Genomic DNA, 12789 nt, shown 5'->3' with positions numbered 1-12789 from the left:
CAACATTCATTCAGTATGGAGAATAGAATAGAAACATTAGGCTGCTGAAGTGATAGATTAAGTAATAATACTACAGAGCACTTTTCTCTTAGGTTGATGAACATGTAATGAAGACTATTCCTGTAATTATCCAGATTTATGTCTTTAATAAATTAAGAAGGAAATTGCTTTAGAAAAGAACACCATCATATAAAAATTTTACTGTACGTATACGCAGCAAAATGATTAAAGGAGATAATTTCTCTTATGTTATTGAATGTTAACATCCAAAAGCTACCAAACACATGGATGTGCTTGAGACCTGTCCAGAAGGCTTTTCTTCTCACACTCTGGCTGTGTGTGGGGGTGAGAAGGGTCAACACTGAGATGAATGAGTGTGATAAAAGGACAAGTGGCTCCCAGTGGAATTAAAACTTTCACAACTTACCATATGCCTGTTAACTGGTTAAGAAAATAGAAATTTACTGTTTTAGACAAATTTCCAGTTTGTGTATATATCACTTTTTTCATGACCACACAAGCAGGATGTGCAGACCTATCTGAGTTAACATTCCCTACCTCCATGGGTCCATGACCAGTCCCATCATTAAGAGCTTATATCACAGCATTTGGATACCCAGTGTTGAGATAGTAGAGCAATGTTGAAGGATGTAGCATTTTTTTATATTAATCATTGGCCCAAAGCCACTGATGGAAAGCTGTGGCTTGTTTTATTTAACTTTGCCAATAATTCTCACACAGAAGTTTAAACCATGAAAAAAAAACTCTGACAAAAACGATTTACTACCACCCACTAATAGGTGTTGCTTTGGCTTAGAGCAACAAGTAGATAAACAGTAAATCACACTGACAAAACAAAAGCTGAATCACTGGATCATCACCTTTCAGACAAGCCATGTCCAAGTCTTATTTTTTTTGTTTGTTTGGTTTTTTATTTGCTTTCTCTCAAAAATTGTACACATGTTTTCAGGAAGTTAATCAGAGGCTACTTGCAGTGACAGGTGCATGTTGAACACATAATTATGCTAAAAGCAAAAAGTTAACTTTCACAAAAGATTTTTCAGGTGAAAGCAAATTTTTGACTGTGAGTAACTTTAAGCTTGTGAAGGATGTTTGACATAATTTTCTTTCATCTACCTTGTTCTGTGTGAACCAGATCTCAAATTCACAATGTCCTGACTCTAAAAAGCTACTGGAAAATTCAGATTGTTGTATCTACATTGTTCAGCCGCAATGTTTGTGGTATGGAAGGTGGATCAAAATCGATGACTCTTTTCACAACTGCTCACAGTTCTACTTTAATTCATGTTTATATTTGAACTATCAACAACTGTATTGTTTCTACTTCTGCAGATGATAAAACACGAGTAGCCATCGGAGAGAACCAGGAGTACATCAATGCCAGCTACATCCGCATACAGGTCGGAGCAGATGAGTTCTTCTACATCTCTTGCCAGGGTCCTCTGCCCTCCACAGTTCAGGCCTTTTGGCAAATGGTCTGGGAAAACAAATCTGACATCATCGCCATGATGACACAGGAAGTAGAACGAGGACGGATCAAATGTCACAAGTATTGGCCAGAGAAGCAGAACACACTTTTGACCACTGGCAGGTACCAGCTGCACCTTGAGAATCAACAGTTCCTGGAATACTTCCACATAAAGGTCATCCGCATGGTGGAAATGGAGGTGAAAAGGGACCCCAGTACTGATTGAGTTCAGTGATGAATTTCAGTGTAAGGAGACTGAGCTTTGTGTCATTTCAGACTGGTGAGACTCACTTTGTGCACCACCTGAAGTTCACACACTGGCCGGACCACGGCGTCCCACAGAGTTCTGAGCAGCTGGTTCGATTCATCCGCTACATGAGAGCGGTGCACCACAGGGGGCCGATCACCGTTCACTGCAGCGCTGGTATCGGACGGACAGGAGTTCTCATCTGCACCGACATTATCCTCCATCTCATTGAGAATGACCTGCCTGTAAGTGAAGGCCAGTTCTTACTAATAATTAGGAATGTCCAGATCAGAATTTTAATTGTAGAAAATCCCTGAAAACATATTGGCACTTATATCTTCTTATACGGTCATTCTTAAATCTGAGTCATCCAAACTCTGATACGGATGGTCAAAACTTTACAAAACACAGAAATCGGTCACACACCGCTCATTGTGCTTGATTGAGTTTTGCAGTTTAGTAGATTTCCCCTTCAGATTGTTTATAGAGCATTTTAGAAGTGGAACATTGATCAAATATTTTTCATCTAATATTTTACGTTTATTTTGTGTTTAGATTCTTACAGACATAATTCAAATCTCTGCTTGAGCTGTTCATGACAGCTTGCTATTCTGTTTCTAGATTAATGTAAGCGATATTGTAAAAGAGATGAGGCTACAGCGGCACGGGATGATTCAAACCAAGGTTGGTGAAAAAGGATAAAAGTTTAAAGTTTATTATGCAGATAAAAGCTTGACATGGCCTTTGCTCCCCCCCTTTTTTTTTCCAGGATCAGTATCTTTTCTGCTACAAAGTCTGGTTGGAGGTTTTACAGGGAATTTTACAACTTCAAGGAAACCAGTGGCAACCAGAAAGTCCCAGAGACCACAAGATTGTTTGAATGTTCCCCCGTCAAGCTCAGCAACATATACCTGTAAAGTAAAGGCTGTAGGAGATCAATCACAGCAAAACACTTTACAGGTGGTTCTTCTTCCTTTGGTGGTTTTTCCCTTTAGTTAACTGTAAAATCATGTTATGTAGTGTCAGTTTTGTTATAATGAAAACTTTTCTTTTCAATTCATTAGTTGTTTTTTTCTGCATATGTCTTCATGGTGCTTTAATGATATCAGCTTATCAGTTGCCTTCTGTTTTAAGTTAGTTTTTCTTTTTGTTTGAGTTCAGACAGCATAAAATCTCAACTTCTGGTAAACTTCAAATCTTCTATCTACCAGTAACGTCATCCAGGTTTTAGACCTTCACACGTTTCTTTTACGCATCTGTTAAAAGTATGAAGCGACATGATTTTAATTAAGTGCATTTGTACCCTGGAGAAGGGTGTGTAAGCGGAAAAAAATAAATCAATTATGCTTCACTTCATTGTGAAGGAGGTGATGAAAAGAATCAAGTGCCTTGGAGAGACACACCCCACTTGCTTTACGATAAACCCACACCACTTGTTATAAGTGACCAAGGGCAAAATGCGAGAAACTTAACACAGCACCTGGTGGTGGTTAGAGTGAATGTAAAGTTTTCAGCCTGTTCTGGACCTGAGATGAACATTTTGTCAATTCATACCGGAGGAGGATTACATCTCATATTTTGGTTCGTAGTTTAACTTAAAAGCAGTGAGATGTTCACACGTCGCCTATTCTTAGCTTCTGTTTTTTTTGTTTTATACAAAAAACTGTCATAATGAATCACATTACCACCACTTGCAAATTCTGATACAGATAAAGAATGATTATTCGTAACAAATGTTTCAGTGAATTCATAAAATCTTCAGATAATTTTTACTAAAGTTTGGAAGTTACAAACAAGGTATTCAGATTTTTTTTTCTTTGTAAAGTATAAATTTCACTGTAATTTAAATGATTAGCCAGACTTGTTAAGTGATGACATCCTTTATCTGTATTCAACAGCTATTTTAATACAAACTCAGCCAAAAATGCAAAAAATATTATGAGGTTTACAAACTTTACATTTTGCCACTTTAGATGTACGGAGCAACACAACTTACACCTCCGAGTCACAGATCAAAGACGATTCATGGCCGCTGGGTTGGACTTCAACCTCAGATGTCATTGCTTATGAGCTTTGTTCATTCAGCTGCTAACCAACACACACCAGCTCTTTATTGCATGTGGACTCAAAAAGTACAGATGTGCTAGCCTGCAGTTTGACTGAATTACTTGAAAAAGATCAAAATATGGAATGTAAAAAATGCAACTCCTTCTGAAACGAAGGCGCATTAAGAATGTCATTTTTCTTACCTTGAAAACATCTTCCAAAGTGTTTGGAGCATGCTGGAAAGTCACGTGGATCACTTTACTTTAGCCATGCGTGTGGCCATGCAGAGCAATCAACCTTTCTGATGCACATGCAGTGCATTGCAAAAGTATTCATACCCTTGATCTCTTTCATATTTTGTCACATTAGAACCACAGATGTCATTGTATTGCATTGTAATTTCACGTGATAGAGCAACACAAGTAGTGCATGATTGTGAAGGGGAAGAAATGATGCATGGTTTATTTTTTATTGAAAACATTTAAAAGCGTGGTATGCATTGTTATGCAGCCCAGTTGAGTTAGTATTTTATACTACCACCATTTTGAAACTTGACTGGGAGTTGATCTGAAACATTCTAATATGACTTTAGAGTTACAGTCCTGCTGGAAGGTGAACCTCCAGTCCAGACTTTAGTCTATGCAGCTGTGGATTTTTACATGAAGTTTTCCATATAGGTTACAAAGTTCAATGTAGGTTTCAATAGCGCACCTTTCTTCCAAATATCTCTGACACATCTTGGAGGGTAAACTTGAAATGGGACTTATCGTGCCGTTCGTTCAACAATAGCTCTCTTCTTGCATCCTCATCTGTTTGTACCATAAAGGCCAGATTTGTGGAGTACACAACAAATAGATGTTTTTTCAAGACAGTTCCCCAACTTGGATATAAATCTCTTCAGCTCTTCCAGAGTTACCATATAGTCTTGGCCTCTTCTGTGACTAATGTTTTCTTTTCCAGGCCTGTCAGTTTAAGTAGGCAGCCATGTTTTGGTAGGTTTGCAGTCGTGTCATTTGTTTTCCATCTGTTAATGATGGATTAAATAGTGCTTCACAAAATATTTGTAATTTGTGATATTGCTTTAAAACCTGACTTTGCTTTAAATTTCTACACAAGTTTATCCCTGACTTGTCTGCTGTGTTCTTTGGTCTTCATGATGCTGTTAGTTCGCTCTGACAAAATCTCAGAATTGTTCACAAAAGACACTGAGATCAGCTTACAAAAAGGTGAACTCATTAGGTGACTTCTCAATGCAGTTGGTTGCACTGGATTTTATTTGTGGGTTTCAGAGGAATGTATGCCACACTTTTCTGATTTTTTATTTGTCATCAAATTTGTCACATATAGTTTTATTTCTACATAACAATCATTTGATACTTTGTTCTGGTCTAAATAAGATACTGAGAAATGTTGGTACTTTTTCACATTTTGTGAAAAAGCTCAAGGGGTATGAAGACTTTCCCAATTCACTGTACAGCTAAGTTATGTGCAAGTTCTCTGTGAGATCCTGGTGGTATGTTTTCTGTCTCACATCTTGGATAGAATAAGCAGAAACATATTTTGCATTCATATGGGAAAGTGCATCTTGTACAGTCTAGCAAGTGCTTATGCTAAGGCATTGTGAAATGTGATAATTAATTGCACAACTGCTTATTTATGCTAAATTAAAAATCTTGTTACACTACCAGCCACTATGTAACCAATAACTGAGAACAATGTAATACCTCTCTCTTTAATTAAAAGCTATTCTGAAACATGTTTGTCTCTATTATACCACCTTTTCCCTCGCTTGACTCCCTGCACACAACATAACTCAAGTTAAACAACGGAGCAAGAGTAGCATAGAGGATTTTCCCCAACGGCACACAGAGAACAGAGAGTCAGGGGCAGCCTTAAATCTAATTCCTCTACACCCTCTTTCTCCACATTTAGTGCAGGGTACACTCCCTCTTGGGTTTTACTGCAAGGTAAATAAGCTAGTCTCACAGGGGCCTTTTGTGACAGCATGGAAACCCCTGGAAACACACTACATACTCTGGACACATAAAGCTGATGCCGTTGAAGCAATAGAGCTGATTTACTTGCTGACTTCAACTCTCCTCTTTATGTCTGGTCCTGCGATCCTTGTGCACTATGTGTCCAACACTTATTTTACACAAATACACAATCCCCCCAGTCACCCTGTTCTTCACTCTCCTTCATTCTGCCTCGTTATTGCTGTGAGTTATTGCTAGAGCAACAGCAGCTAAATATATTCAGAGTGTATTCCCATTTCTGGATAAGTCATTTAATCAAACAGCAGACTTCAAATCACTGGAGAAATTAAGAATTATTGCCTTGAAAATATAGGAAGGGAGGATGACTATTTCAAATCATGTAATCTGAGCTTATCCTGTTCATTCTCATAATTTAGCAAAAACATTTTGTAGTAGGGAGGAAGTTGTTGATAAAGCCATTAACAGAAGACTCATCATTCACAGAGTGTGATTTAAAATCCAGAGAAACTTGCAGAAATGAGAGCATATGCTTTCAGTAAATCTCCTCCTTGCTCTCTGTTGGGATCATCATGTAACACACACTTACGCAGGTTTTTCTTTTTTCTTTTTTGAAATTTCCTGAAATTTTTAATTAATAATTAAATGCAATATAAATCACTGTTGAAACTGCTGTCATGCAGTAAGAAGGTCCTGGATTCGAGTTCCTGTCTGGAGTCTTTCTGCGTGAAGTTTGTATGTTCTCCCTGTGCATGTTTGGGTTTTCTCTGGGTACTCTGGCTTCTTCCCATATTCCAAAAACATGAGTGCTTGGTCAGTGGGTTTCTCTAAAAATGTGTCTTTAGGTGTGGGTGTGTGTGTGTGTGGGCGTGTGTGTGTGTCTGGTTTTTTTCTCTGTGTTTCACTGCAATGGTTTGGCTACTGTTCAGGGTGTACCTTGCCTCTCACCCAATGACTGCTGGAGATAGACGCCAGCCTCTACATGGATGGATGGATGGATGAATTTTAGGGCTACAGGGAAAGGGTGTAGTACAGTTTATATTTTAGTTCGTGAACTCATCATTTTTTCTTGAAGTCAACACATTTTTAAGATGATGGAAGGTCATGTGATACAGATCTAGTTGGTTGGCAAACAGGGTGGAAGTCACAAATTCAATGGAAACTAACACATTTTCCCCATTCTATACATTGCATCTACATCACACTGTGGCCACTTGTTCTCCAAGAAATTGGATACAAAGCTGTCTTTATATCCTCTTACACTGAGTTCAAGGTGTAGAATAAATGGGCACTAATGCGTTTTTATATATCACTGCTGGCCATGCTCTCTGTAAATCAACCCTTTAAGTAGGCTCCTCTGTTATGAGAGCTAGCTGACAAACCAACACACAGATACACACACATATTTTTTATATCTCTGAAAAGAAGCAAACCTTTCATATGTGTAAAAGGATGCTGTTATAGTCCTTTATCTTATCTGCAGGTTTCGTAAAGGTGTATGCCAGGCTTATCTAAATTATAGATGTGATATGAATAATAATGTTCATCTCTAAGTAGCTTGTTGAATTTTTCCTAATGATTTTACGAAGAAGCATTTGTTAATATTAAAAGACAAACAGCAAATAAATTCAACATGGACATTTTATAAAAGTTACATTAAAACCGTTGTGTGTTATTTATGTTATAGAAGTGTCTGAAGCAAAAACCCAATATGCATGGAATAAAGAAAAACGATAAATGTACTTTGTTGTACAATATGTGCATATGACTTCTATAAATCTGACTTAGCAAACTGAACTGATATACTACATAATGTAAACAAAGTCATAATGATCACTCAAAGCACATTACAATGGAGTCACATTCATCCAATCACACTCACATATTCATTTGAATGAAATAATAATAATAAAGGTTAACCTAGTAGCATTATGTAGCACTGCCACAAATACAGGTACTTCTGCAGTCCTGGTTCAAATTCTCAATCACCAAATGTGTTGATATGAGTGGAACCACATAATAAAAAAATTACCACTGCTCTTCCTAAGCTCCCCTCTTGGTCCACTGCATCCACAATAATAAACCAATGCAGCCAAAATATGGCTGAAATTTTTGGAGAGTTCAGGTACTTTGTCATAATTCTTAGGAAATCATCTGCCCTATTCAAACTCAGCAAAGACAATCCATTTTTGTCTTTTGCTTGTTTTGTTTTTTGTTAGTTTTTTTTTTTTTTACATCATAGCAGAGTCATGTGTAAAGGTACCCAAAGACTCACTTACATATCTTAACCTCTCAACAAAACCTCACTTTAAGAAGAGTGTTAAACTCTTCTCTAAGAAAGTCTGAAAGAAATGCTGCACTATTTTTTTGACAATTCAACTAAATGCATTATTCATCTGATTGTTTATGTCCTTCTTTGGCTAAATTAGAGAGGTCAAAGGAGTGAAACAATATGATGTTTTACTGCTTTGGTTTGTGTGTTGCAACAACGAGAGGACCAAGACATTTTGGAGAATCTGCCTTTCCATGACCACAAATCCCTATAATTGACCTCCCCAAGCGAGTAATGAGTAAATGTCATCAGCGAAAGCTTTCGGATTCATTGGGTCTAAGTAGGAGACAACAAAAATATGAATGCAATGAAAGAAATTAAAAAATGGTTAAATGGTATTTTACCCATGAAAGATACTTATCAGCAGTTAAATTTCAGTCATCGGAACAACATGTCTTGACGATAATTACAATATGACCCCTTTGTGAGCGGAATGGTCTGTGTCACTGAGTGGCAAGGACGATGTTCTCTTTGTCAAACTCCCTCCTAAATCGCAAGCCACATCAGAGCAAGGTTGATTAACACCTGCTCTCAATTAAGAGACTTTCTCATCAAGGTTTGGAAGATGGAGGGGAGAACAAAATGCCTCACCACGTTGAAGATGTTTCTAAATTAGAAACCTATTAAATCAGAGGAGCAGGCCCATGCCGGCGCGAGGGGCATCGTTTGTCTTCATTTGAGTGAGTCTTCTATGATCGTCTCCACAGGGGCGTCTAATTGAAAAAAGGCCCGAGAAATGCAATTGTTAGCAGCGATAATAATTTATTACTTTCAGCTTGTGGAGTCCTGAGAGTCATTTGTATTCATTAGTGTAAATTCAAATTATGTTTGCGATTAAAATGTGACTTTGACAGGCAAGGCGGTCTCAAACTGAGACAGGCACTGATGAGACCTTTGCTCCGGGTCACTGCTTCCCACATTCTCTTCTTGTTAAAGATAAGGTGAAGGAGCCTCATTTTGCCTCTACGCCATCAATCTGTGTCTGATTCGAGTTGAGACATTAACTTTGATGGTCTCTGTATAAGGGTGTGCTTATGCTCTGACCACCTTTGTGAGGAAATTAAACTACGCTCCAAAAGACAGCACACAGAAAAGCTGCTGCTACTGACAGCAGATTTATTCTAATCTCTCTCTTTTATTTGGCCAGGAGTTGTTTTAAGGTTGTTTGTCCATCCTGATTAATGACTAAGCCTTTATCAGGGTGTCATGCAGGGATTTCTTTAACATGCAGTCAGAGATGGTAGTTAAGTAGGTCAGTATCAGTGTGATGAAGATCAGCCATGGCGGGTCACTGAATGGGCTGCTCCTTTATTTGCCAGTCGGTCACAATATGCTGAGCCACAGAGGGCGAAGAAGCTGAGTGCTCATTTATTGAACACAGTAATTTACTGCAGTGCATAAAGTGAGAGACTTTATCCTATGCACACTGACCAGGACATTATTCCGGTCAGTTCTTTGGTGAGAAAAACCTGAAAAGGCAAACAAAGAGGATCATAACAGCAACAACCTAGCATGTATTTTATTATGATTTAATGTGACAGATTAACGCAACACATAAACTAATTGTGAAGTAAAATGTTAATCAGATATGCATTTTTAAATTTTTTACAAAACAAAATCTAAAATTTGTTACTTGTTTAGTTATTCAGCCATTTTCATTCTGACACGCCAAGTAAATTACATCGCTGATCATAAACTCCCAGTAAAGTATATTAAAGTTTGGTGGCTGTAAAACAACAAAATCTGAAGAAGGTTCAGTGAGTGTAAACACTTTTCTAGGATACAATAAGGGGAGTAAAAAGAGCTTTGTATTGGAAAGAAAAAGGCAAAAAACAAATAAGCTTAATATCTGTTCATTTGATTTTTTTTCCTGAAATTAATTAACCAAAACATATGAAACTATGCTGTTGTCAAATAATGTTTAGTTTTTTTCAGGCTGGGACATGAAAAGACAAAAACCAATGCACCTATTTATATGTGGAAAATCCCAGTTTCTTTCTGACCCAGCTCTGCACTCGACTCAGAGCAGATGCACCATTTTACATCAATAGAGCTTTTCTCTTCAGCGGAGGGGAAACCTCATACATATAGTGGGCAGGGATACTCGCCACAAAGCAACCTGCTACATCCCCCTATGCTTCAGGACTCTGTAAATGTCAGACCGTGGAAAAGAGAGTTAGTTTTGGAGTGGTATGGTATTTTTGTTTTACCTTTTGTTAATATGTCTCTCTTTCTCTCCCACACATCTGGATATCCACATACACACTGTGGATACTGGAGGCCAAACCTTGCGTCCTGGAAAATTCTAAAAATATATATATATAGTTTTGTGAAATTATGAGTAATTGGTCCTGGTTTATGCACAGAATGAACTCCAGTTTTAGTTGTTCCCTCCTGCACAATTTGTATAATCTACATTTAATACTCACACAATTTAACTTAGTTTTTAACTTCAATTACTCAGAAGCCCGCAGTTGAAAACTTAAAAAAAAACCTACTGATGAATTTGATGGGAAAGACCAGATATGGTTCACAAAGGATCACAAGGTTACTAATCGCACAGGTTATGTGAAACTCGTGGATTGCAAAACTACCTTTCTGCTTTGATAAATAAATACTTTGCTTTGTATTTGAATTATATGTGGAATTTTTGACACCACTTGCCGTTTGAATAATAAAAAGAAAAGTCACCAACATTCAAAAGTTAAGATGAATGTTTGTTTGTTTTACTTACATCCTAAAGATGCCTGAAAGAAAGACAGAGGCTGGTGGTTGTAGAGGAGATGGTGGCCACAACAATGCCTGTCCCACTCCCTACTGTTTCATCAGTAGACTTAACTACTAATGGCCCCCTAATGTACAAATACCATTCTGTAGGCATTAGTCACACTTCTCCTTGGTCTTTGATACACACACAAACATGTAACCACATACTAACACCAAGACACTCAGAGGAGAGAATCTATGAGACATTAGTCACAGTGGCAGCTCTGCCAATGATTGGAAAGCAGATGAGGGCCAAGGCCAGGGACCTGGGGTCTATATTTTCCTGTGCAAACAATGCATGTCAAGGAGGCCCTGAGAGGCTTTCTTTTAAAGATGGGAAGACGTTGTTCAGAGCACAAAGAGAAGGCAGCAGGCAGTAACAGTGAACGGAGTGGTGAAGATTGAGATGTGTTTGAGGAGCAAGTTGTCATTAATACATTTGTGTGTTTATGAGTTCATGATTTGCATTTACCTGCCATTTATCCAGGAATAATTATTGGTGGAAGAGTCAGGATGACAGCTGTAGAAAGAACAGAGTTTGGTTTGTTTTCGTTTTCATATTTTCAAATTTATTTACATTTGAATATATTCATTATCACATAAAAAGTGGTTGGCAGAACTATATCTAAAGCATTAGGGTTTTGTAAAAAAAATGCAAAAACGTGAAAAATTATTGATCATTCATTTGTAAGAAAAACAACAAGAGCATGTTTATTTTTTTTTTTTGTTGACTGTGGTAATTGCATATTTGCATGGCGTCAGGAGGATGGTTGAGAGCATGAGACCTCGCCCAAACTTCTTGACAATTTCCCACGCATGTCAAGAGAGCTATGAGCTGACAATCAAAAACATTTCAAGAAATTCATTCTCCTCCTCCCTCCACCCACACACTCGATCAATCAAATGTCTTTTGTAGCCATCTGGGCTACAGCTCTGTTTGTTAAAATGGAAGGAGGCCTTTAGAAATGGACACTTTAAGTTAGACCTCAAACCCATTTATTGACAGAAGAATCTGTGATATTTCCAAAATTGAAAGGTCATGTGATAAGAATAATTTACAGATGTCATTTTTTGAAAAGACTGCCACTGCAACAACCTTAGATGTTATTTTCAATGAGTGAGTCTTATGGTGTAGAATACTGGGAGTTGTGTTGCATAGAATAAATCAGCATTTCCCAACTTTTTTTTACCCTCATTTTAAACACATAAACAGCTTTTATTTATTTCACAGCAAAAAAAATACTCATGTGAGGGGAGGGGCAGTCTTAATTAATTTATTTACTGCACGTGTAACTCATGCAGACTTATTCCAGTTTTGCAACTTGAATCTGAAGGAAAACCTGTGGAGGTAACAAGAAATTAGGGTGATGGCAGGAAGACACATGCAATAATAAATATAGTCAACATAACAGAGTAATATTGAGTTTTTATAAGAAGATGTGATGGTGCTTTATTCTTTACTTTTACTTTTCTTATTTTTGTTTACTTTTCTATTCTTTTCTGTTGAAAAAACATAATCCAAGGACAAACGTACAATAACTGAACCGGAACCAAACGAGGAGAAGCAGCATTCAGCATCTATGCACCACAAATCTGGAACAAACTTCCAGAAAACAGTAAATCAGCTGAAACACTGACTTCCTTTAAATCTCAACTAAAAACCCACTTGTTTAGAGTTGTATTTGAAATTTAATCAATTACAAGTTTATTGCCGGAATCTGACTTAATGTTGTGTTTTGATTGTTGATTCTATGTTGCATTGTGTTTTTGTGTCTGATATGATGTAAAGCACTTTGAAATGCCTTGCTGCTGAAATGTGCTATTCAAATAAAATTTGATTGATTGATTGATTGATTGATTGATTGATTGATTGATTGATTGATTGATTGATTGATTGATTGATTGATTGATTGAT

The 12789-nt window shown here is 37.4% G+C and overlaps 1 protein-coding gene and 1 long non-coding RNA gene across 2 annotated transcripts in view; one reads left to right on the top strand and one right to left on the bottom strand.

Moving 5' to 3' along the window:
• Positions 1 to 5493, top strand: part of ptpn20 (protein tyrosine phosphatase non-receptor type 20) — a 33117-nt gene extending 27624 nt beyond the window's left edge. The window contains exons 44-47 of the mRNA XM_044135907.1: positions 1354 to 1688; positions 1766 to 1981; positions 2358 to 2420; positions 2506 to 5493. Of these exons, the coding sequence (XP_043991842.1) occupies positions 1354 to 1688; positions 1766 to 1981; positions 2358 to 2420; positions 2506 to 2616 (725 nt within the window). The 3' untranslated portion in view covers positions 2617 to 5493. The remainder of the gene's footprint in view (positions 1 to 1353; positions 1689 to 1765; positions 1982 to 2357; positions 2421 to 2505) is intronic.
• Positions 5494 to 8942: 3449 nt separating this feature from the next.
• On the bottom strand, positions 8943 to 11419 carry LOC122842474. Its single transcript, XR_006372560.1, has 3 exons — positions 11347 to 11419; positions 10319 to 10413; positions 8943 to 9577 (listed from the first exon to the last, which is right to left on the bottom strand). It is a non-coding gene; the product is annotated as an uncharacterized LOC122842474 (long non-coding RNA).
• Positions 11420 to 12789: the final 1370 nt, after the last annotated feature.

Source organism: Gambusia affinis, linkage group LG13, assembly GCF_019740435.1.
Source record: "Gambusia affinis linkage group LG13, SWU_Gaff_1.0, whole genome shotgun sequence".
Classification (NCBI taxonomy): Eukaryota; Metazoa; Chordata; class Actinopteri; order Cyprinodontiformes; family Poeciliidae; genus Gambusia; species Gambusia affinis.
Note: the sequence above shows the minus strand (reverse complement) of the source record. Positions and strands in the feature narration are given on the sequence as shown.